Here is a 26,241-nt window from a genome sequence, read left to right as displayed (position 1 = left end):
TCTCTCCCGCCTACCTTAGCTGCTCTGAGGCAAGTTCACTTAAGAGGCGCAGGAAGCACAGAGCCCACTCACCCCAGAGCAAAGGGAGGTGCCCTGCAGCTATGGGGAAGGGCGGTCTAAGCTCACAGTTCCTAGAAGTTGGGTTCACATTTGGCACCAGAGGAATCCGGCCTTGGCAGATTCAGGGAAGAAAGCCAACAACACAGCTGGCGGTGGAGACAGAAACTCCTGTGTGACAACTGCCCCCCAGGACACAGTTGAGGGTAAATTAACATTTCCTGAGCAAACTTGCATGTGGAAGGAGCCATCCCCAAAGAAGATGGTCAGAGGAGGCTCTGCTCATTAAGATTTGCACCCAGAACTGTGTGTTTGCAAAGCCCATGCTCTTGAACTAAACCATCCCCCCCAAGAGGTTCTGAACCTTGCATTTTGATAGAATCATAAGAAAAACCGACAATTTTGGAGGTATTAATACTATGCCTAATAACTCTCCTGGACATCTGGGAAGCTTCTAAAGCCATATTAAATGGGTCCTGTTTTGGGAAAAGGAGCAAAGAGCCTCTGCTCAATGATAGAAACCCCCCCTGAAAGAATCCCAAACCCAGTAAGGACCACTTGTGTGGGTTGTAAGCTGAGGGGATCTGGACACTCAGGTGGTGGTCTTCTGCCTTTAGTAAAAATCAAGTCCTGAACTCAAAGCAAAAGTACAACTGGCCACCAACACAGAACACCTTCCACTGAACTAGCTCAAGTGCCTGAGTGTGTGCATGCGTGATTGCGTGCGTGCGTGCATGTGCGTGCGTGTGTGTGTGTGTGTGTGTGTGTGTGTGTGTGTATGTAGGGTCCCGCTGCTGTAAAGAGAGCTCAGACCCTCCCACCACTGGCTCGGAGCCCAGGCCTCCCAGCCATGTGTCTGCAGCTGCGACCTGTCATGCACTTCCTGGTCTGGGTTCTGTAATGGAAAGATCATTAAGGCTGGGGGAGGAGGACAGTGAGATGAATCAACAGGGAAGAGGTAACCTTGCAGCTCCCACTCTGCCGTGCTCTGACCTTAAAGTCCGGTCAGGTTCCTTAAAGAAAAGAAAGTACAGCCCTGCCCCCACCGCGCCCCCTACAAGGGCCCCTTGGAGGGCTTCCCCTCCCCCACACTCAGCAGAGCTTGTTTGGGGTAGGAAGCACCAGCAGCTGGGCAGGAAAAAATTGCAGCTCCCTAAACTTGCTGATGAATTAGTGGAGGAGTCAGCTGTTCCAGAATTTGGCTTTTTGCGCCCCCCCCCCCCAAACCTCAGTGGGTGCTTGAGAGCATGCTTCACCAAAACTCTCAGCACTCCAGTGTACCTGCCACCTTCCCTCCCCGTGTCCAGTCCGATCACTGCATGGCGGGCCTGGGTCACACAGTGTACAGGGGTCACTTACTGCAGTGGGCCATGGAATGGGCTCTTCATAAGGTTACTTTTTCTCAATGTTAAAGAAATGCCTCTTATTGTTACATTATGAAAATAAAGGCCATAAGCATCCTTTAAAAATAAAATGGTGGGGGCGCCTGGGTAGTTCAGTCAGTTAAGTGACTTCGGCTCAGGTCATGATCTCACGGTTTGTGAGTTCGAGCCCCATATCGGGCTCTGTGCTGACAGCTGGGAGCCTGGAGCCTGCTTCGGATTCTGTGTCTCCCTCTTTCTCTCTGCCCCTCTTCTGCTCATGCTCGGTCTCTCTCTGTCTCTCAAAAATAAATAAATGTTAAAAAAAATTTTTTTTTTAAAGAGAATAAAATGGTGTAGAAAGGTGGTTGCCAGGGGCTGGGAGAGGGGAGAATGGGGAGTTCAAGTCTAATGGGAACAGAGCTTCAATTGGAGAAGATGCAAACATTCTGGAGACAATGATGGTGATGGTGGGACAACAACATGAATGAACTTAATGCCACAGAACTGGATACTCAAAACTGGTGAAAACAGGTCAATTTTATGTTATGTGTATTTTACCCCAGTTAAAAAAAAAAAAAGAAAGTAATGGTAGTGAACAGTGTTGGTTTTTAAAAATGTTCTTACATGGAGCACCTGGGTGGCTCAGTCCGTTAAGGGTCCGACTTTGGTTCAGGTCATGATCTCACGGTTTGAGCCCCACATCCAGCTCTGTGCTGACAGCTCAGAGACTGGAGCCTGCTTCAGATTCTGTGTCTCCCTCTCTCTCTGCCCCTCCCCTGCTCGCACTCTGTCTCTCTGTCAAAAATAAACATTAAAAGAAATTTTTAAAAAAATGTTGTTAGGTAGCAAAATGAGTTGTTAACCCTATGTAGGTTCTGAAAAACTGGGAGGAATTTTTACTGGCTCACGAAATGTAAAAGTCTGGGACTTCTGGTCTGTTCCACAGATTTGCAGGACAGCGAGGACTCAGGGGATACATTGACATACTACATATTCATTTTTCTCTTTCACACACACCATGAAAGTTGAGCATTAAGGGCTCTTTAAGAAATTACAAGAACATGCTTCAGGGATCTCTCTACCTGAGACGGTATGGCTGTCAGGTAGCGAGCAGGTGGAAGGAGGAGGACCAAAGGCTTGGTTGGAGGAAGGTTAGGGACCAATATCTACACTGGGGACTCTTTTGCTCAGTCGGGAGGATCTTGAACAATCAGAATCCAGGGAGAGAGATAGTGTCAACATTATCTGGGCAATGTCAACATCCAGATGTCCTAAGGGATGCGAGCCTAGTCTGAAACCCTTGTGAAAACCACTCAGCCCCAAACCCTGCTTGAAGCACAGGTGTAACTGGCTGGGTGCAGTGGAAAGAACATCTGAGTGGAAATCACTCAGACAACTGGCCCTACCACTAACTGTGTGACCCTGGGGAAGTCATCTCCTCCCTTGGGCCTCAAATTCCTCATCTGTGAAATGGGAAAGCTGATGGACCTGACAAGCTCTGGGTGCCCTCTAGTTCTAACTTTCCAATTTTCAGCTGGGGCTTATGAAGTGAGCATCACTCACTGCTACCCCCTTCTGCCCCCACGAGCACACAGCGCTCTCTGGTGTGAGGAAAGGCAAGAGGCTGCAAGTTAATTTGCCTTAAGAAGCGAGGATGCTGGGGGTGCCTCGGCGGCTCAGTTGGTTGAGCATCTGACTTCTGATTTCAGCGCAGGTCATGATCCCAGGATCATGGGATCCAGCCCCCGCCTGGGCTCCTTGCTGAGTGTGCTTAAGATTCGCTCTCTCTCTCTGCCTCTCCCCTGCTCATTCTAAGGAAGGAGGGAGGATGGGTGGATGGGTGGATTCTGTTTTGGTCCCAGATCTCCAGCCACCAGCACTTCAATAAATGCTTGTCTTCATGGCTTCTCTTTGACCCATGTTCTCACCAGAAGAAGTCTTAGAATGGAGGACGCGGAATAGCTAAGAGGCTGTGACTGACAGAAAACTGGGAGCCCAAGTATTCTAGAGGGACTTATTTCACTGTCCTTTTTGACTCATGATATATTACCCCATGAGAACTAGCGAGGCAAATAAATTTCAAAAATGGAGTGGAAGCGCTGAGGGTAGTGAAGGGCTCACCTTATAAAATAAATGCCACCTCCAAGAGCACCCTTCAGACATTAATATAGTCTTGACTGCTCAAATGACATCGGTAAAAGTTTTGAATGTCACAGGAAGGACTTCATTCAGTAGTTAGGTAAGGCTGACTCTTTCAAGATTCAAGAGCTAATTCCCCAAACCTAGGGAAAATAAACCTTCATTCCAAAAGTAAACTCTAAAGTTTGACAGTAAAGGAACAGAGATTTCTGAATGCAAAAGGGCCCTTCTAACAGGCTGGAGGGCAGATCAGCATTCCAAAGACGGTGATAATTGACTTAAAGCCCCGCATCAGAGAAAGAGGGGAGAGAGTCTTCTTCCCCGGAAGGCTTTCAGACCAACCTACCCCTGCCTCCCCAGTACCTCCAGGCAACTTGACTCAGCCCTCTTCCACCTTTCCCACTACCTCTCCGCCTATCTTAGTCTTTCTCTCTCCAGCCTCTCGGATATTCCACCTTCCTGCCTCTCATCCTTTCCAGTACAGGAGTTAGGGCTGCAGGCATTGATACCCACCAGACTCCAGTCTCAATCCCACCACTTACTGGCTGTTTAATCTCGGCAAGTTGTGTGTGTTTGACCTCTCTGGGTCAGTTGCCTAAACTGTGACGTGGAAACAGCACCTACGTTATAGACTTTTTTGAGAAATTAACTGAACATCAGAGATTCTCAAATTCTCCTGGATGGGCAGGGAACTTGTCAGAACTACCAACCTCGGGCCCTGCTTCAGAATCAAGAGCTGTGGGAAGGGAGCCTGGCCACCAGGTGATGCCATGCCTCAAGCACCCAAGAATTGTTCCATGAGATGATGTGAAGAGTGTCAGATGTGGGAGAAATGACTCCTTACATATTTTCCTTATCTTCCCGCTAAAAAGGATTTTATTCCCACCGTCTCTTTTTTTTAACTTAAAAAAAATTTTTTTTTTTTGAGAGAGAGAGAGAGCGAGAGCGAGTGTGAGTGGGGGAGAGAGAGGCAGACACAGAATCTGAAGCAGGATCCAGGCTCTGAGCTGTCAACACAGAGCCTGACATGGGGCTCGAACCCACAAACTGTGAGATCATGACCTGAGCCGAAGTCGGACACTTAACCGACTGAGCCACCCAAGTGCCCTGCACTGTCTCCTTTTTTAAAACTGGAAATTTTAGGTTATCTTTTAAACAAAGAAAATGGGTGGTTCCTTACCTGTGTGTTCATGCATGTATTTATTTGTTCTAAGGTGCTGAAGTGAACAAAAAGACAAAACCTCTGCCTTCACGATGTATATGTACATCGCACAGATCACAGCTCACAAATGATGGTTAATTTGTCCCTTCACTTTAGGGAAGGACCCTCTCCTATGTTTGCAGATGTCCTCATAACCTGGGTTTTATGTCCTTACTTGATGCAGTCTTTTGATGACACTTCTTTAACGAGTCATTTGCTGTATTTGCATATGTCTGGTAAGAATAACACTGGCGGGGGGGGGGGGGGGTGCCTGGGTGGCTCAGTCGGTTAAGTTGGTTAAGCATCTGACTCTGGATTTTGGCTCAGGTCATGATCTCACAGCCCCTTAGGGCTCTATGCTGACAGCTCAGAGCCTACTTGGGATTCTCTCGCCTTCTTCCTCTTTCTCTGCCCCTCCCCTACTCTCTCTCTCTCTCAAAATATATAAATAAACATTAAAAAAAAAAAAAAAAAGATAACACTGGCCAGGACTGGGCCTGATCCATGGTAAAGCTAGGGGAGGGGAAGGCATTTGTCCTGGCCTCTCTTGAATGGGGGACTTTTGGTGTTTTCTCCCCAGGTTACACAGATAGTTACCAACAGAAATGGAAGAAGATATTTGTCAAACAACTTTTAATACATCTATGTCCTATTCCTGGGGCACACTTCAGACAGTATACCACAAATTAATATAGATTTTTTTAAAATTATTTTTTAACATTTATTTATTTTTGAGACAGAGACAGAGCATGAGCAGGGGAAGGGCAGAGAGAGAGGGAGACACAGAATCCAAAGCAGGCTCCAGGCTCCGAGCCATCAGCCAGAGCCTGACACAGGGCTCGAACCCATGAACCGTGAGATCATGACCTGAGCCAAAGTCAGACGCTTAACCGACTGAGCCACCCAGGCGCCCCTAGATTTTTTAAATCCTGTAATTATTTGTGACTAGCCCAACCACAATATAATACATATTTTTGTTTAAAACATTAATGTGTTGAATATCTTAGTAGGCACTAAGACAACCAACAGCTTCAGGATCTCTGTCCCTGTTTTTGTATTTCTTCATGTCTTTTTTTTTTTTTTTAAGTTTATTTATATATTTTGAGGGAGAGAGACAGAGCATGAGAAGGGGAAGGGCAGAGAGAAGGAGAGAGAATTCCAAGCAGGCTCTGCACTGTCAGTGAGGGAGCCTGATGTGGGGCTTGAACTCACGAACCGTGAGATGATAGCCTGAGCCCGAATCAAGAGTCAGATACTGAACTGACCGAGCCACTGAGGCACCCCTGTATTTCCTTATGTCTTAAAAATATACATAGTGGTAGCCTCAAAACAATGCCAGTGCTTTAGCCTCAGTGAGCCCTTCTGACATGTTTATTTCCACCCAGCAGACACCACTGGACCACAACCATTTTAGAAGCAATCTAGGTGATTTGTATGTCTGGGCAACACCACCACATTCTAGAATAAGTGTGACCTACAAAGAAAACTCAGGTGTGGCATCTGACACTTTGGGGACCTCCGATCCTAGACCTTCTCCAAGTAGGAAGGCTCTGCTACAGTAGAAAAGGCAGCCTCCATGGGGTTTTTGTTCTATTGAATATTCTAGGCTAGGGAACCCCTGCCTTTAGGCAGCTCACAGACTTATGACCCATGCATAACCTCTGAGCAGAGAGAAGAATGTCACACAAGAAATGCTACAAGGCAAGCATCTCAGCTGCCCTTACCCCAATTGCACACCTACCCAGAAAGGGAGGTGGAGCCTGATTCCTGTGGGACAGAGAAAGGCTGACCCAGCAAATTGAAATGTTTAAATCCAAATGTTGGGGGTGCCCGGGTAGCTCAGTCAGTGAGGTGTCCGACTTCGGCTCAGGTCACGATCTCACGGTTTGTGGGTTTGAGCCCCGCGTCTGACTCTGTGCTGACAGCTTGGAGCCTGGAGCCTGTTTCAGATTCTGGGTCTCCCTCTCTCTCTCAAAAATAAATAAACATTAAAAAAAAAAATAAAATGTTTGTCTGTCTGAACTTTGGGGGGAAACCCAATCTGATATAGGGACATAGTGTAAAAAATACACTATTTTTTCTAGGGACTAGAAAAAAATACTGAAGTCAGACCTACTTGAGTGTGAATCTAAGTTCCACGTTTCACCAACTATGACCTCAGGTAAGTTACTTAACTCCTTGGATCCCAGTTTCCCCATCTGACTATGGGAGTAAAACCTATGGCCATGGGATCAGTGTAAAGATGTAAAAATGTAAAGCAGACAGGCTGTGAAGGTACAATAAATAGTATTTATTATTATTTTAGAAGAGTTTTACTGGCTTAACCTTTCTGTGGCAAATTTGTCAGTATGTAATCAAGACTTTTAGAATGTAAGTATCCTTGGAAATATGGACAAATTTTATTTGTAAAAGTATGTTCACTTAAGTGCAAACTATTGAAAATAACCTAAATGCCCAACAGTAGAGGACTGGGTAAATAAATACATTTTGCACACCCACACAATGGAATACTATGTAGTTATTAAGCACAATGAAACAATTTTCTTTGCTTGGCAATAAATACTACATGCTTGGGGCAGCTGGTAGAGCATGTACCTCTCCATCTTAGGATCACGAGTTCAAGACCCACACTGGGCATAGAGCTTACTTAAAAAAACAAAAAAACCTATGTGCTTAAGTTAAAAACCAATATATGCCATATAAATTCCATATTTGAAAAGTCACATTTGTATAAATGCAAGAAAAACAGTCTAAAGAAATAGATTCACAGTTAACAGTGACTAATTTTAGATGATGGGAATAGTTTTTCTTTTTCTCTTTACAAGTCTGTATTTTCTAAATTTCCTATGGTAAACCTTGATGACATATCAAATAGCTGTGTTTTAAAAGAGCAATGAAAATATTCTTTCTGACTGCTCAGAACTTTGCTCTGAGGAAGAAACAAACCATATGTTAAAAACCTCTAGGGCACCTAGGTGGCTCAGTCAACCGGTTAAGGGTCTGACTCTTGATTTCGGCTCAGGTCACGATCTCATGTTTCGTGAGTTTGAGCCCTACACCGGGTTCTGGGCTGACAGTGTGGAGCCTGCTTGGGATTCTGTCTCCCTCCCTCTCTCTCTCTCTTGCCCTCCCCCGCTTGCTCTTTCTCTCTCTCTCAAAATAAATAAAAATAAACTTTAAAAAAGCTCCATATAACATTAAGGCAAAGTGCCAGCTTCAAAGTTAAACAGAGGGGCGCCTGGGTGGTGCAGTCGGTTAAGTGTCCGACTTCAGCCAGGTCACGATCTCACGGTCCGTGAGTTCGAGCCCCGCGTCGGGCTCTGGGCTGATGGCTCAGAGCCTGGAGCCTGTTCCCGATTCTGTGTCTCCCTCTCTCTCTGCCCCTCCCCCGTTCATGCTCTGTCTCTCTCTGTCCCAAAAAAAAAAAAAAAAAAAAGTTGAAAAAAAAAAAAGAAAGTTAAACAGAAAGAGGGATTAAAAGAAGTGATTAATTTGGAGACAAGAGGAAGGCTTCAAGGGGTAGGTGGCCCTCAAGCTATGCCTTAGGCTAAACCCTCAGCTGAGAGTAGGAATTACAAAAAGTGAAAGGAGAAAAAGATAGGGGCAAACATTTCCTACTGAGGGACCAGGATAAACTACGGTTATGTATGAATAAATACATTGTATAAAAGAAGGAAAAGGAAGTCTTGTTTTGGCTGGCTGGCTGGCTGGGAGGAAAGGAGGAAGGGAGGAAGGGAGGAAGGGAGGAAGAAAGGGAGGGAGGGAGGGAGGAGAAAGAAGAAAAAAAAAGGAAGGAAAGGAGGGAGGGAGAAATCTGTTAATGAATGAATGACTGACAGAATGAAGGGACCATCAGCCAGAGGCTAGTTTTCAATCCTAGAGAAAAATTTAGGAAGGGCTAAACACTAAACTCAAATTTGAAAGTTCAGTGTTGGTGGATTTTAACCTCTCTCCCTGCCCCAAGCTCGTAACCACTGAGGCCTGTCTTCACCGAACTCCCTGACCCTCTCACCCACTTGAGGCTCCAAGCGCCCGCACGTGCAGGGCCAGGGAAACACAGCCGCATTCGCTCAAATGGCGGTGCCGGCTGCCCCACCATTCACCTCCTTTTACACAACCCATCCCAGGAGGCTTAGCCACGCCATAGTGTGTGGGATAAGGAAGGAGGATTGAGTTTCAAGCTCTGCCAGAGCCCATCTTTCTCAGCGCTTGGGACTAACTGGACAGATGCCTCACCCCAGCGCTGCCCAGTTTGCAAGGGGCCAAGTCTTTAAATGAAGGCAGTGGGCACCTCATCTGGCAAGGGGAAAGATGAGAGTCCAAGTGAACTGACAACCAGGAAAGAGGAACTCTGAGACAGGAGCTACCATTAAGAGGCAACAAGCCCAGGGGCGCCTGGGTGGCTCAGTCCGTTAAACTTCCAACTTCGGCTCAGGTCATGACCCAAGGTATGTGGGTTTGAACCCCACGTCGGGCTCTGTGCTGACAGCTCAGAGCCTGGAGCCTGCTTCAGACTCTGTGCCTCCTTCTCCCCTTCCTCTGCTCGCACTCTGTCTCTCTCACAAAAATAATAAAAAATTAAAAAAAAAAAGCGGCAACAAGCCCACCATGGGGGCTTCAGGCAACTGTCTCCCCTACTTGGCTGTCACCAGCTGGAAGTCAGAGCAAACCTCCACAGTCAGGAGCAGCCGGGCTCCAGAAGGCCTCTCTCTGGGAGGAAACAGTTTGGGATTTACTCCAGGCCCTTAACAGCCCCGTTGAGCACTTAACTTTCAGCTAAATCACTGGGGGCCAGAGGGGAGGGTGTAGGGTGGGTGGGCAGAGAGAAGAGAATGTTTGCAGTAAGTCTGTAAATGAGCCATCTTTTCAGAATGAAAGGGAGGCCTGGGCAGCTGAACTCGGGAGACCAGGAGCGCCAGAGCAGCTGGACTTTCCCCGGTCAGCAGGGAGACACTTGTCTCGTTTCCAGGCTTTGGGGAAGGAAGGAAGAGGCAAAGGTGGTGTCTACAGGGTGAGCTGGAGCTCCCAGTGGCCTCAGAGGAACCAGGCGCTGTGAAAACAGGGCGCAGCTGCTGGTCAGGCTCTCTGACCCCGGACATGGCCCTCCCGGATAATGACTCCCCAGAACTCACTTCTCCCAAGGCCATCCATCACCACCCCAGACACAAGCCATCACTCACTGCTTCTGCCTGACCAGGAGCAAGCACCCTGGCTGAGCCCTGCTGACCTACCTCCATGCTGGGGCCACAGCGTCCAAAGGAATCCTTGGCGCTCTCTCTTCAATTCCCGCCCACCCCAGACTAGGTAGTCACAGAAACCAGGTGACAAAATCCCAACCTGATTCTTTGTTTGGGCTCCCTCCCCTCCCCCACCCGCAGCAAGGGCTCTGGACAGCCATTTGTTCTTCCCTGAGAAATTCCTCCTCCCTGACTTCGGGGAGCTGGCTGGCAAAGCCAGAGTGGAAAATCAGTGAAGCTAATAGTGTAGCAATGCAGAAGCCAGAGCCAAGAACACAGCCCTGGAGTGGCTTTGCTGCACTTGCCCAGCGTGGTCAAGCAGGACACGTGAGTGCTCCTCCTTCACATTCTCTCACAGGCTGAGCACTGGGTCTCCCTACCCCCACCCTGTTCAGCTCAGCTCTGGGAACACTTGCAAACACGCCCTTTCAAAAACACTCGGGCCTCCACTCTGGGGAAAAGGATGTGGGACAGAGTGGATCCTCGGGGGAAACCTGGTAGGTAAGCACCCTACAGATTTCTACCGACCTAAATCCTGCACCCTTGTTCTCAAGTGGGTCACCCAACGTCGCCTTCTGCTCCATGTGATTCCACTCGCCTTCTGGCTGCGGGAGGAGAAACTCCTCCTGAACATCCAGTGTGCATTCAAAGCAGACAGGAAGAAATGATGTTGGGGGGCAGATGGGGCAGAGGGACGCTCCTGGATGTGTGCCCCAGTACAGCCACGGGACACTGGTGCCCCGGCCATACCAATCAGCTGCAGCCTGTCCAAGGCAGGCAGTGGGATACCCTCTGGTACCTATTTGCAGCTCCCCCTGCAGCCAGGCTGAAATGCATACTCCTTAAGGCCAAAGACAGCTGTGGGACCCCCTGGTGGGTTGTCTGGGGTGGCCGGGGCCCTCCCACCTGAAGCTGGGGCAATGTCTCTGGTACTGCTTGTAGCCATCCCGCCACAGGCGCAGGTTTTGTGGAACACAAAGACAAAGCCTTGCTTTGTGGCGCCCGGCATCGAGGGGGCTTGCAGCCAGAAATGGAAACGTGCGGCTTTTCCATTAAGGGTAACCTCTCCCCCTTCAACCGGCCACCAGACTCCTTCAAATCTGGGTAGGTGGGAGGAGCAGGAAAACCCCAGCCCATTAAATCGCTTATTAGTTGCAGGTTTCTGAGTATGTACGCAAGTATTTTGAGACTGCAGGTCTCACACTGTCCCCTTGACCATGGGGTTTGGGGTGTTTAACCCACGTTACTACTGGAAAGGGGGCAGGACCCCCAGCCCCAACTGCAAGAAGCAAGCAGTTTTGGATTCACCCACGTGCTTTTCCAAGTCTTATTCTAAAGGAGAGAAAAATACACAGACACAACCCTCCTCAAGCTCAAAATGTCTTTCAAGTCAGTATTTCTCTTTTTAAAGGCGCATTTCTGCACCTCCACCCATGACCCAGGTTTAGTCTTTCCACACAACTCCCTCTCCCTCCTTCCTCAAGACCTGCTCTGAAACAAGCTTAGCCTCTTTACGATCCCAAACTAGAGAAAGGAAAGGAGAGGGAGGGACCAAGGGAGGCTGGTTTTCCTGGAACCCTTATTAAATCAACTTTCCAAGGACAGCCAGAAACTCCAGGCCCTCCCCACTCCCTCAGGAGCATTTGCAGACTGGGGGAGGGGCTCCCAACACACACACACACACACACACACACGCACACACACACAATTACAGAAGGCCCTTCTGAAGGGGAAAAGCTCTCTGTGGGAGCAGAGTTTGGGGTTTAAACTTTTGCACAAACCCTTTATACACAGATTATAGTCTTTTCTGAGGACAATAGCAGCATTATTATTTAATAATCAGCAGGGCCAAGACCATACAGTGATACTTTACCTTTGTGGGGTACCTTATGGTTTACAAAGCGCAGGGACAGATTTTCCCTAATGACCTCCCAGCAATTCTCTGAAGACTGTGGGGGGCACGTACTTTGCTATCACAAAGCTCAGGAGGGGTAAAGCTCTGTGAAAGAGCCACACTGCACCCACAGGGGGACTTAACCAAACAGGGATCTGGGACTCGTCCCCGGAGTCCAGTGGACTTCCACATCTGTGTCCTAAGGCATTCCACACCACCCAGGGAACAAGCCCCTCACCACGTGCTGTCTTCTGTGGGGTCCCAGGAAAAAGCACTCACAACTGTCATTTATTGCCCACTGACCATGTGCCAGGCACTGTGCTGAGAGCTCTGCACACATTCTTATTGGATCTTGGGAGCAGATGTTCATTATCATTATATTTTATAGAAGTTCCACACACAGGAACTTTCCCAAGAGTCAACAGTGAGAAGTGGTGCCAAAATCAAAACCAAGGCAACTGAGCAAACCTTATGTCCACACGAGACTTACACACAGATGTTCACAGGAGCTTTATTAATAATAACCAAACCTGTTAACCCAAGTGGCCATCAACCGGGGAATGGCTACACAGTCACCACATAATGCCATTATGTGAAATTCCAGAAGAGGCAAAGCTAGTCTATAGTGACAGAAAGTAGATCTGCGGTTGCTGGGGTCAATGCTGCATAGGTGACTGAATGCAAAGGGGCCAGAGGGAAGTTTTGGAGGTGATGAAAATGTTCCCTACCTTGACTGGGGTGGTAGTCACATGGGACATTATATTTATCAAAACACACTATACCCTTAAAAATTGGTGTATTGGGGCACCTGGGTGGCTCAGTCGGGTAAGCATCTGACTCTTGATTTAGGCTCAGGTCATGATCTTATGGTTTGTGGATTTGAGACCCGAGTGGGGCTATGCACTGACAGTGCAGAGCCTGCTTGGGATTCTCTCTCTCCTTCTCTCTCTCTGCGCCCTCGCCCCCGCTTGTGCTCTCTCTCAAAATAAATTGTATTAAAAAAATGGATGTTATTTTTCAAAATGTAAATTATGCCTCAGTTGATTTTTTTTTAAATGGGGGTCTGACTTCAGTCTTCACTGCTGCAGAGCCCTCCTAATAGCCCCCTCCACCTTCCCTATTCCCTCCCTTCTGTTCCTGGCCTGTGTTTCCTCCTCATCAAAACCTTCAGCCCCCTGGCTCCACCCTCTATCACCGCCTGGACTTCCTTTCTCAGTTAGGATCCACAGCCAGTGGATTCAGTGAACCTCTCCACACCCACCCCACCCCACAATTCCTTGGGCCTGAGACCCATACCATTCACTTACTCCCTTCTCCATTTCTCAAGGGCAAAGGAGTTTGATAGAGAAAGTTGAAGAAAAGAAAAAAAAGCACTTTAGGGCCCAACATAAATTCATATTCTCAAACCTCATCCAAGCCCTCCTTGCTTTTTGGACTCCCTTATTACTGTCTACACTGTGGCTGATCCAAATCTCTGCTCCTCATAAACCTTCTGCCCTAACTCACTCCTTTCACTTTCATTCTGTCTCTGTCTCGAATCACCCAGAGTTGACAGCCAACCTACTGAAACCCACAGATTCTATTTCTATAGTGTCTGCTGGTTTTCCCTTCCTTTACAACTCACGCCCCCCACTCTGGTTCCTTCCTCTAGCTAGACATTCAAAACAAACAGCTAAACAAACAGCTAACTCGTCTGTCTGGCAACTGTGGTAACAGCAGTAATAACTACCAAAACTTTACCTGTAGGTATCTTATCTGGGTACCTCATTTAACACTTTATTACTGTCCCCATTTTAAAGATGGGCAAACTAAGGGGCATCTGGGTGGCGTAGTCAGTTAAGTGTCCAACTTCAGCTCAGGTCTGATCTCACCATTTGTGAGTTCGAGCCCCACAAGGGGCTCTGTGCTGACAGATCAGAGCGTGGAGTCTGTTTCGGATTCTGTGTCTCCCTCTCTTTCTGCCCTCCCCACCTCACACTCTGTCTCTCTCTCTCTCAAAAATAAATAAACATTAAAACATTAAAAAGAAAAAAAAGATGGGCAAACTAAGTCTTAGTGTGCTTGAGTAATTTGTCAAAGCAAGTAATGCAGATATTAAATGGCAGAGCAGGACTCAAACACAGACTTCTTCTTCCCATCTATCCAAATTCAACTGCCAAGTTAATTTTCTGAAAGTTGGATCCACATCACTACCTGCTCAGAACTTTTTGAGATTCCTAGTATCTACCCATTTATTCCCAGTATCTACTCGTTTAAGCATAGTGTCCTTAGCAGGGTGTTAAGGCCTTCCATATGCTAACGCAATTCAATTCTTCCAGGTATTACTCCCCACAACTACCTACTCACCAGGCAAGTCATTCTGTATACACCTTATACATCTTGCCTCAGCACCCTCATTCATGCTAGTCTACCTGGAATGCCCTCCATTCCCCTCCAAACCAACCCCCTTGGCTGTCATCCGACAAACCCTCACCCATCCCTCTAGACCCATCTCAAATGCTCTCTGCTCTCCTCTTTCTCTGCATTCCCACTGCATTGTTATGACTCCACTGTGTGGTTAAAACACGGTCTACCTTGTATTTAGTTACCTCTGTACTTATCTCCCTGATAATAAACTCCCTGTGGGCAGAGATGATCTCTCCCACTTTGGGTCTCTGGCATGTTCTAGCTCAAGTCTTACGTTCAGCTCTGTCTCCGAATGCAACATTAGTCTGTGTGGTCCACCCAAGCACACCTTCCAGAAAGTCTCATGTGATCTTCCCCATCACCATGAGAGTAGACAAATATTTTCACTCATGATTTATCACTCGAACGGGTCCTGACAGTTGAGACTGATGGTTCTTTAAACTCAGCCACTACCTCACATGCACACCTGAGCCTCTCGTCCACTGCCTGCCAACCTTCGTATTTGTGTGATGAGCCACCAAGTCACAAGCCACACTACCCTTTGGCAGCAGTAAGTTCTCACAGTGGGTTCTCACAGGCCCCTGAAAGCCACTAGGTGTGTTATATACCTGTAACCTCCATGAAGTACTTTCACAATTCCAGTAAATCCCATGAGCAAGTCCTTCTCATTACTAATAATGTCCGACTTTGTAAGAAGCTATAGATCTCCAGGAGCATCCATGCACCATAATGCTCCCTGGCTTTCCGTCTCTCTGAAATCCCTCCAGTGGTGCGTATCCAAAGCAAACCGCTCGGCAGGCTTCCAACCTCAGCCTGTCAGACATGGCCAAGGATGGCAAAATGGCAGGCACGTGGCCATGACTGCCAGCCCTCAAAGAAGATGGAACAATTGTCTTTGGAACAATTTTCTAGAAGCCAGAGGTCTTTATCAAGCTCCCACACCCCTCAACATCCAAGTGCTAAACAAACAAATTCATAGGTCACTTGTGCCCCATTTTATATGTCATCTAGGTTGGGGAGTCAGCTCTTAGATCCCAATCAGAAGTTCTTTTTCAGGAAGAGAAAAGCATATATTTCCGCCCTAAGCAGGTCACCTCTGGCAAATGGACGTCACTAGCCTTTATGACCCCAGCCTCTGCTGAAGCTGGGTGTGTTTATAGCCAAGTGCAAACCAGCCCAAGTATTTTGGAAGCCTCTCCTACAAAAAGGAGCCCTTTGCTCCATCCGGGGTGGAGCCTTGCCTTCCCGGTCAACCACAACATCACCTTTGTCCTAGCCTGCCAGGTCTCTGAGGCCCAGGAGTCCAGGCTGACCCCTCAGCCCGTGCCTTACCTTGTTCGGGCAAGGTTGGGGCTGGCCTGGCAGTGCAGAGTGTGGCTGTGACCAGCACAGCCAAGAGGAGGTACTTCCAGCTCCACATCCCAGTTCTGCAGTTAGAGGTTGGTGACCAGGCTCCACACCTCCATGGAGACTCCGTCTTGAGCTTGATCCTCCTTTTCAAGCTGACTCTAAGGAAAGAACAAACCAAAAAGTTAGGAGAGTCTGTGTGGGAGGGGGGAGATAAGGAGAAAAAGGAGTTAAAGTGGGTCGCACAGTCACCCTGTCCAGAAGGGTGCTTAAAGCAAAAACTTACTCTTAAGACACAAAGAAGGGAACTGTGGTCCTGCCCCAATACTGAATTTGAGGTTATAGGCCTTAATTAGACAAAACAGTGCTTTAATTCAGCTCTCCGACTACTTCCTGAGTGTGGGCTACATGGCAAGCCTTGTTGGGAAAATTGTCGTGAAGTCCTCCAAGGCAAAAGCCCCAAGATGATTTGTGCTGGGAAAGCAAAGAGCCTGGTGAAAATCCCCAAGAGTTCCGCCCCTTCACAGGCAAGGGCTTCGCAGAGTGTGGTGGGGCTGCGGGAGGCCCCTGCGTGCTGGTGCCCCTCCCAGTACACACTGCACTTCCTCCAGGGCAAACCAGCCCTTTGGTGAGGGGTAGAGAAGATGAATTCTGGAACAAACCAAGGACTGGGAAACCAGTACAACGCTGACCTTCTCTGGACCTGTGCAACCAGGAAGCTGCAGTGAGTGATCTCCTGGGTTCTTTCTTTTGGTCTCTAACACCACACACATCGCAGGGACCTCTGATTCTATGAAGTTCCCGTATGGACAGAACACAACTCTCACCAACTCATGAAGGACCTCAAAGCACAGAACCACGAGGTGGATGCAATGCCCCTCCCCGACGCTGCAAGATAACTAGCAGAAATGGTTACGCTGAAGAATACGAAGGTCCTTGCCAGGACCCATTCCAAAAAGCACGGACTGTAGCCCCTTACCCTCCTCAGGTTTGGAGTGGTAAACTTTTAAATACCCACTGAGGGTCTTAAGGATAGGATCGTTGCTGCTGCTAAGCATTTACCAAGTGCTAAGACTTTCTGGGCCCTGTTTGGACTGGGATAGGAGTGACGTCTCCATATTATAGGTTGCTTCTGTCCTAAATGCTCCAAGGAACCATCCAAGTTATTTGGAGAATCCACTTCTCCGGAACATGCCCTAATGTGGTGCTTCAGCCCTGCCTCCTTGGAGCAGACAGGGCCCCTCATGAGTGAGTCAGTCCCCATGAGTGAGTCAGTCCCGGTTGGCAGAAAACCCCCCAGATTCTTGGCTTCGTTCACAGGCGCTGGCTAGTGGGAGGAGGCATGTACTACCACTAGCTTCCTTCCAGGGCTTTACTAAAATTTGATAACTTCAAATCGTTAAATAAATAAACATTTCTCTTTCAATGTTCTAAATTTAGGAAAGGGACTTGAAGAGACAGAACAGATATTTACTGAGCACCTACTATGCATGAAGCATGTACTAGGTAAAATTTATACTTATAAAACATCTTCTCTTCCTCACTATACACTTTTGGAGGTAGGAATTACTATTCCCCTTTAAGGGATGGGGAAACTGAGACTCCAAGAGGTCGAGTACTTTACTCCTGGCTATGCAGCTGGTAGGCAAAAGCACTGGGACACTCATCACTCATTTTTAATACTAAAGGACAGGGCCCAGGGGACAAGTAGGGGTAAGCAAATCTGGCTCTATCTGGCGCAAGCCCATTTTCTCCAAAGAGCATCTCTGTGTCATAAAGAAACCAAGCAGACATGGACAGACCCAAGGTAGCTCTGGAGATGGGAGCGCCTCAGTTCCTTCGCCTGAGAGAAGACCCTTGGAAGCAGATCAGAGATCTGTCTAGGACCGTCTAAGGGCCGAGGATGGGGCACGGTCCCTGGCCTGGGACAGAAGCGATGCTTGCTACAACAGGGCATCTGTAAGCCACATCCCACATCTCATTATGCCCCCAAAGATACACCAAACAAAAGATACAGGCTTGTCATCCAGAAAGGTACCCCTGGCTAAGAACCTAAGCATCACAGGAACTGCCAGAGTAATGAATGAATTTTCAGTATCCAGTGGAAAGGGTGGTACCATGCTGAGGCGATTAAGCTTGTTTTCAATGCAGCAGACAGGTGGCTTCCACCACCACTCAGCCACTCTGTCCCCCAAAAAGCCTCTCCGGCTCCCTCACAGGTGTGGCTGGCTGTGCTCAGCTCTGCTACCAGTGCATGTCAAACTCTTCTAGCTGCTTCTCTCCAGCTCAACCCCAAAAAGGTGCTTCTCTCTGGGCCTCCAGTCCCACATCTGTGAAACAAAGGACATCAAGAAAACCCAGCCTCCCAGCACCAACCCCTGGAATGAGAAGGATCCCCGTTCCACAAACCTACAGAAAACATGGTGACCCAAACCACCAATCCACATAGTGTCTGGGACCCTAGAACTGTCACCTCTTCCTTTACCACACCCCCCTCTCCTTCTACTAATTAATGAATTCTTAAAATGCCCTAGGGACAGTCTCCCTCCTTCACTGCTGGACAGATGTGACCTGCAGCCTTGCAGGTGTACTCAGAAGCTTCCTCAGAGACCTTGCAGCTGGCTCTACCCTCAGTCTCTCTCAAACCAGTCAGGTCTCCGGACACCTGAAGCACCCTCCCCCCCACCCCCCCCCCCACCAACCCCACCTGGGCACGGAGGTCGTCCTCAACTGGGGACTGGAGGGGGGGACACAACCTCTGCATTTCCCCACTTGTTGGAGGAGGTATTTGCCCAGCCTCCATCACAGGTGGTTAAGAGATCATATGGGCAGCATGGGTGAAAGAACCTGCCCTCTCCTAAGTACAAATCCATGTAAGAATCATAGACACTGTGCTTTGAGTCATTCCTGGCCAGCACTCTCAGGAGACGTTGGTAACTGGTGGCAGAAGACACAAACTTCCTATCTTTACAAAGGTATTTCTCACTATCTATCTTCAAACCCTATCCTCTAGACCTAGGTATCCCATGCAATGGCCACTAGCCACTTGTAGCTGCCAAGGACTTGCTTGGAATGTGGCTAATGTGAATTAGGACGTGTTAGAAATGAAACATACACACCAGACTTCAAACCTTGGGTGTGAAAAAAAGGAAGGTAAAGTATCTCATCAATAATTTTTTACATTGGTTACATGTTCAAATGATAGCATTTTGGATTTATGAGGCTAAGTTAAATAGATTATTAAAATCTCAACCAATGAATTAATGAAAGTGAATTCCACCTGTTTCTTTTTTCTGAATTTCAAACATGGCTACTAGAAAAATCTAAGATTACATGTGGCTCGTGTTCTATTTCTTTTTTTTTTAATGCTCATTTTTGAGAGAGACAGAGTGTGAGCTGGGGAGGGGCAGAGAGAGAGCAAGACAGAAAATCCAAAGCAGGCTCCAGGCTCTGAGCTGTCACCACAGAGCCCGATGCAGGGCTCAAACCCACAAACCATGAGATCATGACCTGAGCTGAAGTCGGACGCTTAATGGACTGAGCCACCCATTGTGCTCTATTTCTATGGGACAGCATGATCCTGGGCGATCTTCGTGCTCTGCCCTCTTCTTTGCCCTTCCCTCATCTTTAATGGGCCAAGCTTTCTTATTCTCTGAATCCCACCTCAAAAACAAAACAAAAAACAAACAAAAAAAGCCCCCTACCTCTTCCACAAGTCTTTCTTGAGCCTTCTAGCTGAGGCTCTCATTCCTCCGAATTTCCAAAGTATCATGGGATCGCAAGCTCCTTAAGAAGCAGGGTCTTTGCCTAACTTTCGCTTAATACCCTTAGCACCCACGATCTGCATAGCAGATGCTGACACATTTGTTAATTGGATGAGTAAGTGAATGAAGGAAAGGCTGATTGAAAAGAAACTGATACAGATCTTTTTTTTTTTTTTAGTTTACGTATTTTGAGAGAGAGCAGGGGAGGGGCAGAGAGAGAGGAAGAGAGTATCTCAAGCAGGTTTCATATTGCTGAGTGCAGAGCCTGACTCGAGGCTCGAACTCACAAAACGTGAGATCATGACCTGAGCCAGAAAGGGTCCTACGCTTAACCCACTGAGCCACCCAGGCGCCCCCAGATAGTCTTGAGGAAAAGAGGTTGCCAATGCCACATAAAAGCAATAGTCAAGTACTCCTTCTTAGCCAGCCAAACTCTATCTCAAAAAATACCAAATGAGACATTTTCTAAACATTTTGATTCCTCAGAATTGAGGAAGTAACATCAAAACGTTCATCCCTTTAGATGGGAAGAAGACTGACTTCTTAACAGAAATGGTCGCACTCCCCCAAAATGAGTATTCTCTACTCACTGTTGAGAGTACCAGGGCAAATAATTAATAGACACCTGAAAAAAGTTATGCAGCTCAGCTTGTAAAATTTTTGTTGGTCCAAGGGAGACACTGTTTTTTTTAACAATATTTTATTTAGTTATTTATTTTTTGAGCAAGAGAGCACAGCAGGGCAGGGGCAGAGAGAGAGGAGAACACAGGATCCAAAGCAGGCTCCATGCCGAGAGCATAGAGCCCAATGCGGGGCTCAAACTCGGGAACCATGAGATCCTGACCTGAGGCAAAGTCAGACGCTTAACGGACTGAGCCACCCAGGTGCCCCAATGGAAACACTATAAATGTTGAGTCTTTACAAAAAATGTGTCCAATGTCCTTGGGAGGGAGGTATACCAAAAATTAATAATAATAAGTGAAATACTAATTGCTCCACCATAACCTGGGAAACCTTGCTTTTGAAGACAAAATGGACTGGTGGAACACCACCATATTCACCATATTCTTGGAGTTGTTCACCCAAGTGACAGCTATTTACCTGGGAGGTGGGGGGGGGGGGGCGCATAGGGAAGACCAAATATAACTTCTTTAATTGCAAGAAGTGGTAGTGACAGATAATTTCTGTTTAAGGTAAATGCAAGCTGAGGGAAAAAAGCACATATGCTGGCCCAAGTCTGGAATTTAATCCTCTCTGGAAACACCAGAATCTTCTCTAAAGCTCTACATCTGGACTCCCACCAGTCCCTGGTGCATCCAGACCTTTGACAAAGCTCTTGGGAAGACAAATGCAAGGCAAATTTCCCAAGAGGAAATTAAACTCATCTCAAGGGATGAGGCTTTTTCAGAACAAGACATTTGAATCAATTCTATCTACCTTCGTTGACTCTAGCAGGCTCAAACTTTCTCAGGAAGCTCTTCCCTAACAGCCATTTTGATGAAAGAGATTTAAAAATGGAGGCAAGTAGAGTGTGTTCAGAGAAGCTGGCTCATGGGAGCAAATCCCCTGCTTTAGGAGTCTTTTTTTCAGGTCAATGCCCCAAACACAAAGCATACAACCAAAAGCAAAAACCTGCAGATTTTCCTTGGGTTTCCATGGCTGGAATCTGCCTACTCAATGCTCAGTGTGCTCTTCCTGCCCTCTGGAGTCCAAGCTAGCTCAGGCTTAGGTATACCTTGATGTACTCTAATCTCCCTCAAGACACAAGGGACAACAGCATCTGCAATGTTCCTACTCTATTTCTTCCTGTGCTTTTGCTTCACTTGCTCTTCTACTGGAACTTTCTAAGTTCAAGGAACTTTGACCAAGGAAAAGAAGTACCCAAGGCTGTCTACTTTGGAACCAAAGTAAGTGGTGCCCCCTCTGGCCCAAATCCCATTTGTGAAAACGTCTACAAAATGGGCATTTGTACAGGCACGGTAAACGCAGGCAGTGAAAGCACACATGTCCAAGTGGCTCTCCATCCGGATGGCCCTCATTAAAGAGCTGACACTTGGCTATGACTAACAGTGAATGCAACAGATATTTCAAGGAGCTTGTCACTGATGCAGTATGCAACCAACCCTGCTAGAGCCAGGCCCCAGCAACCTCCTGACCCCAAACACCCTGTGCTCCTCCAGGGGTCAGCGGCAGCCCTGGAGCTTCTCCCAACTGGGGTGGGGTGGAATACATAAACAAGTCATTACAGGGGCAGGCCATCAGGACAGACAGTTGGCAATGGCTCTCCCTCGGTCACTGGAAGGAAAGGAGATGACCCAGGCTTGGGGGTAATTAGCTAGACTGAGACACGTCCCACGGGGCCCTGCTACTTAGCTTTTAAAGCCTCAAAGAGGAAACCAGGAGGCTGGGCCCAGGGGGAAAATGGCCACTTTCTGCTAAACAGTCTCAAGGCTAAGGTTCTACAGTTTAGACGCTATTCCAAAAAAAGCGCTGGTCCGGAGGTGCAAAGGGCAGGGCACATCTGCGGAGGAAACAGTCACCTTAATTACCATGTCTAGAGAAAGTGCGATTTCATTACAGCCTCCAAACTACCGCCCAAAGGAGGAAACCAGAGAAGTGTTTTCAATTTGAAAGAGACTGGAAAAGAGAGGGTGAGAGCGACCAACTCTCCCCACCCTCCCGCAACTTTGGACCATAAGGTGCTTTCCTACCTCAAAGGCTATTACAAAACAAAAACAAAAACAAAAACAACACACACACACACAAACCCTCAACAATCCAACGCCGCGCTTTCAACCCTGTAGCCCTTAAGAGGTAAAATGTCTCACTTCAGTTTCCAGCCCACAGAACGACTTTAAAACGCCCAAGGAGAGCCCCCAGCAGCAACAGCGGCCGCCCCCCTCCCATGCCCCCCGCAGCTGCGCCCCAGGCTCGCTCCAGGGAGGGTGGAAAAGGAACGCGTGACGCCACCACGGGGCGGTCAGACACCGACGGCGAGCTACGGACAGGGTCAGAAACCCTGGATGCTCCAGCTCTAACTGAAGGGACGGAAAAAGGAATGCTATGGTTCCAGAAACTTCCGTCAGGGCCAGTTCTGGGTCAAACCCATGGCCAAAGAGGCCACCTCCAGCAGAACCGTTCCCAAGTGCCACCGCCCCTAAAATCGTGGCCCCATCTCCCACGACGCCTTTTTCCGGCACAATCTAGACAGCATCTCCACCACCAGATTCGAAATAACTTGGGATCCAGAGTAACTCTCTCTTCTCCTCTCCAAGTCTCAAAAAAATTTTAAAGAGGGAGGTGGTAAGGACAAGTTGAAGAACAGCAGTTTTAATTTGGGTGAGGGGGAAGGGAGGGAGAGGGATGTTAATGTGGCTGCGGTGTGGGGCGAAACGGAACCAGATGCAGCTGCTACATCTGGAAAATGGGGGAAAAAGTGTTGGGGGAAAAAGACACCGCAGAAATTTTTTTGGTGGACCAATAGCTTCTGGGCCCAGAAAGAAGCAAGCTTCAACCACCACCACCCCCTCCACCCCCGCGCGAAGGTGTCTGGCTGCCTTCATAGGATATGTGTTAAATGAACTCCGTCTACAACGCCAATAAATTCCTCTGCAAACGAGGGTTCCTCTTTTCCCAACCCCAAACATAACGGGAGGCGGGAGCAGGGCGGGCAGAGGGTCTGAGCCAGAGAAGCAACAAGCAGCGCTGCCGAGTGAACCGCACCGGGCAAAACCCTCATCCCTTCCCCCACCTCCTAGAACCAGATTGGAACTGAACGTTCCCCTCCCCCCCCCCACCCGACCCCATAATGGGGCTTAACATCACCCGCTGGGCGCCCTCCCTTCCCCAAACTTCCGACCTTTTCTGAGATCGACTAAGTAGAAGAACCCCCTCTGGAAAAGGGAATTCCTTTCTCGCTCTCCGCTACAGCCGATTCAGCCATTTGGTGACGACACCTCCTTAAAACCTATTCGAGGAGAGGCTAACCTACCCCTCCACTTCCTTCCTTCTTCATATCCCCATCCACCCACCCGCAACTCCGACGCTAGACTTCCCCGGGGTGGGAAAGGACTCAGAAATACCTCGGGTTTTTACCGTTCCACCCAAAGCTACCTGCTGAATTGGGGTGAGTCCCCACTGGTGGACTAAAAAGAGATGGGCTGGAATGCAACACACACACACACACACACACACACACACACACACACGCACACCCCACCTCGCTGCCCACTCCCGCCCTCCCTCTCCAGTCCGAGGAAACCGAGAGCCGCCGCCGCCGCCTTCGCCCCGGCCCTGTCCCTCCCAGGTCTCACCGCGGAGCCGCCGCCGCCTCGCCAGCTCCCCAGCGCGAGTTGGCGGAAAAGTTGGGCGGCAGGAGGAGCGGCGGGACCAGCGCGGGGAGGGGGCGCAGAAGGCGACGCGAGCGGGGAGCTGGGAGGGGAGACAAAAGGGGGGCGCAGAGCGCTGAGAAGGGAGTCAGGAGGTGGAGGGGGGCGCGTAACCAGTGGAGGGAGGCGCCGGACCCAACTGGGCTGCGGCGGGGGAAGCGCGCAGCCAGGAGGCTCCAGCGCCGGGGGCCGCTCGGGACGCCAAGCCCGCCCCGGATCTGCGGGCGCCGCGGCTCTTACCTCACTCGGCGCTGCGGTTCCGCCTCTGGAGAGTCCGCCGTGGCTTGTGCGGGCGGGCGGGCGCCCGCGTCCCGGGCTCCGGCCCGCCGCCCCCGGGCTCCGCTCGGGTCCTGGCGGGGCCGCGAGAGCCCCGCGGCCGGCGCTCGACTCCCGGTGGCGCTCGGTGCTCTGCGCCTCCAGCCCGGGCGGGAACAATGGAGCCGGAGCTGGTGCCCCGGAGGCGGGGCGGGGGGAGGGCTCCCGTCCGCCGCCCGGGGTCTCCAGACCCTGTGGCCCCCCTCTCCGGAACCGGGCGGCGGCGCCTCACGCTTCTCGCAGACCCGGCTTCATCGCCCTGAGGGGTTCCCGGCGCCGCGGCGTGCCCGACTGCAGCACTAGGACGGTGCGCGCTGCGGGGCGCCCCTCGGACCGGCGAAAAGTCCTCGGTCTCCGCTGCTTTTCCAGCTGCGGCGCGCGCTCGCGCCCGGAGAAGGCGAGGTCGCCGCAATGCGCTAAGCAGAGTCTCGGTCCAGTCGGGACGTTGCCGCCCAGCTCCGGGCACAGCCTGGGCTCCTCCGCGCGCTGCGGCTAGACCAGAGTCCGGGCTCCCGCTCGCCGCCGCCCGCTGCCCAGGCCGCCGCAGCAGTACCCGCAGGAGCGCTCCGAGCGCTGTGCGCCGGCGAGGCGCGAGGGCTCGCTCTCTCACTCCCACCCGCGCTAGTCCCACCCCCTCCTCCTCCCCCTGCTGCTGCCTGCTGGGCCTTGTAGTTCCCAGCCGCGGCCCCCGAGCCGGGGGAGCGGGCCCAGTGGCGCGGCGCTCTGCGGCTGCTTTGCTGCAGCCTGGTCTCCCTGGGCGCGCGTGCCCCTGCATCTGAGCACCGCCAGGAGGGCGCCCGAATTTCAGGCAGTGGACACAGAAGCGGTTTGGGGGGTGAGGTGGGGAGACGCTGTAATCCCGAGGTTGGACTCGCTAGCCCCTGCTTTGGAGTCGCACTTGACTGTGCGCCTTGGGGAAATGATTCACTCTAAATCTGTTTTCTCTCTATGAAAAGGTGGATAATAGTGCTTTCCATATAGAGTTGAGGATTAAATGAGGGCCTGCCACATAGTTAACACTCAATAAATACAAGCTTTTTTATTCACGAGAGGATCTATCCCCTTTAGACCCTTCCCCTCCATCTCACTTGCCCCAGCCACAGAGTTTAGGTTTTGAGGTCCACGCAAAGATGGGCCCTGTGAATTCTACGGCACCATTCTTGGCCTCCAGAAGTCTTCCACCTGCAGTGACTTTTAGGAAGCAAAGAGTGAGCCATGGGAGCTGGGCATGCTGTTGGTTTGGAAATTAGTCGGAACCCACCCAGAATACCCGAAGAAAAGGCTCTGTGGAACCTGAGGAAAAGTGGCTCAGATGCCCTTTCCTCTGGATCCTTCCCCTGTAAGCTAATGGTTCCCTAATCCAGATGGACACTAGTCCTCTGGGGAACTTCTAAAAAAATACAAATTTTAGGACCTGCTCAGACTTCAGGAACTAGGCTGTGCCAGGAAGGGGTCAAGAGTCTATATTTTTTTCTGAGGCTCCCAGAGTGCCAGGTTGGGGCCATTGGGAGAGTGAGAAGTGTGCCACAGGAAGTATGAAAGATATCTCCATTCTGGTCCCCTACTTACAAACTGGTTGACTTTGGACAAGTTATACATCTGAAAAAAATCAAGACTTGTTTACCTATTTCCCCCTAGCTGGATGATTGTCATGAGAATCAAAGAAAATAATGGATGTCAGTGCACCAAGTGTTACACAAATACAAGTCACTATGTCAGTTAAGGTAGGGCTGATACCTCATTGCCACCCCCCACAAAACCCCTCGAACTTGTGGAAGCTGGAATACTGAATGAGATTAACCACCGGCACCCCAAATGTAAGGAAATGAGCTGTTATTTTTCTATTTGACCAGCATGTGAAAGAATAGTGACTATCATGGTGTCGTTCACATAGTAGGAGATCAATAGATGTTTATTGACTGACTAGAGATATTCAATAAATATTTGTTGAATGGATGAGTACATTAAAAACTAAATAAAAAGCAGGAACACATGTATTTGCAGAATAAATGAATTTCAGCCATGGTTATAGATTTATTCCCCCTACAAGCCTATTCCTCCCCCCCCCCCCCGCCCCGATCCTTCAACTTTTCAGCTCCTAATCAGGCTCTCTTTATCCTCCCATAGAA

General features: G+C 49.3%; 1 protein-coding gene across 9 annotated transcripts in view; it reads right to left on the bottom strand.

Moving 5' to 3' along the window:
- FGFR1 (fibroblast growth factor receptor 1) overlaps positions 1-24,178 on the bottom strand; it is a 50,282-nt gene extending 26,104 nt beyond the window's left edge. For 2 of the 9 annotated variants that reach the window (XM_027070647.2, XM_027070652.2), the window contains exons 1-2: positions 24,038-24,178; positions 15,631-15,806 (exon numbers count right to left, since the gene is read on the bottom strand). In XM_027070647.2, the coding sequence (XP_026926448.1) occupies positions 15,631-15,718 (88 nt within the window). In that variant the 5' untranslated portion in view covers positions 15,719-15,806; positions 24,038-24,178. Of the gene's footprint in view, positions 1-15,630; positions 15,807-23,268; positions 23,406-23,722; positions 23,759-24,037 lie in introns of those variants that run through there. The other 7 variants (XM_053216580.1, XM_053216582.1, XM_053216583.1 and 4 more) reach the window with 6 other exon arrangements.
- Between the last annotated feature and the right edge of the window lie 2,063 nt (positions 24,179-26,241).

Source organism: Acinonyx jubatus, chromosome B1 (genome assembly GCF_027475565.1).
Source record: "Acinonyx jubatus isolate Ajub_Pintada_27869175 chromosome B1, VMU_Ajub_asm_v1.0, whole genome shotgun sequence".
NCBI classification, from domain to species: domain Eukaryota; kingdom Metazoa; phylum Chordata; class Mammalia; order Carnivora; family Felidae; genus Acinonyx; species Acinonyx jubatus.
The sequence above is the reverse complement of the archived record's forward strand: the minus strand, read 5'-3'. Positions and strand labels throughout refer to the sequence as shown.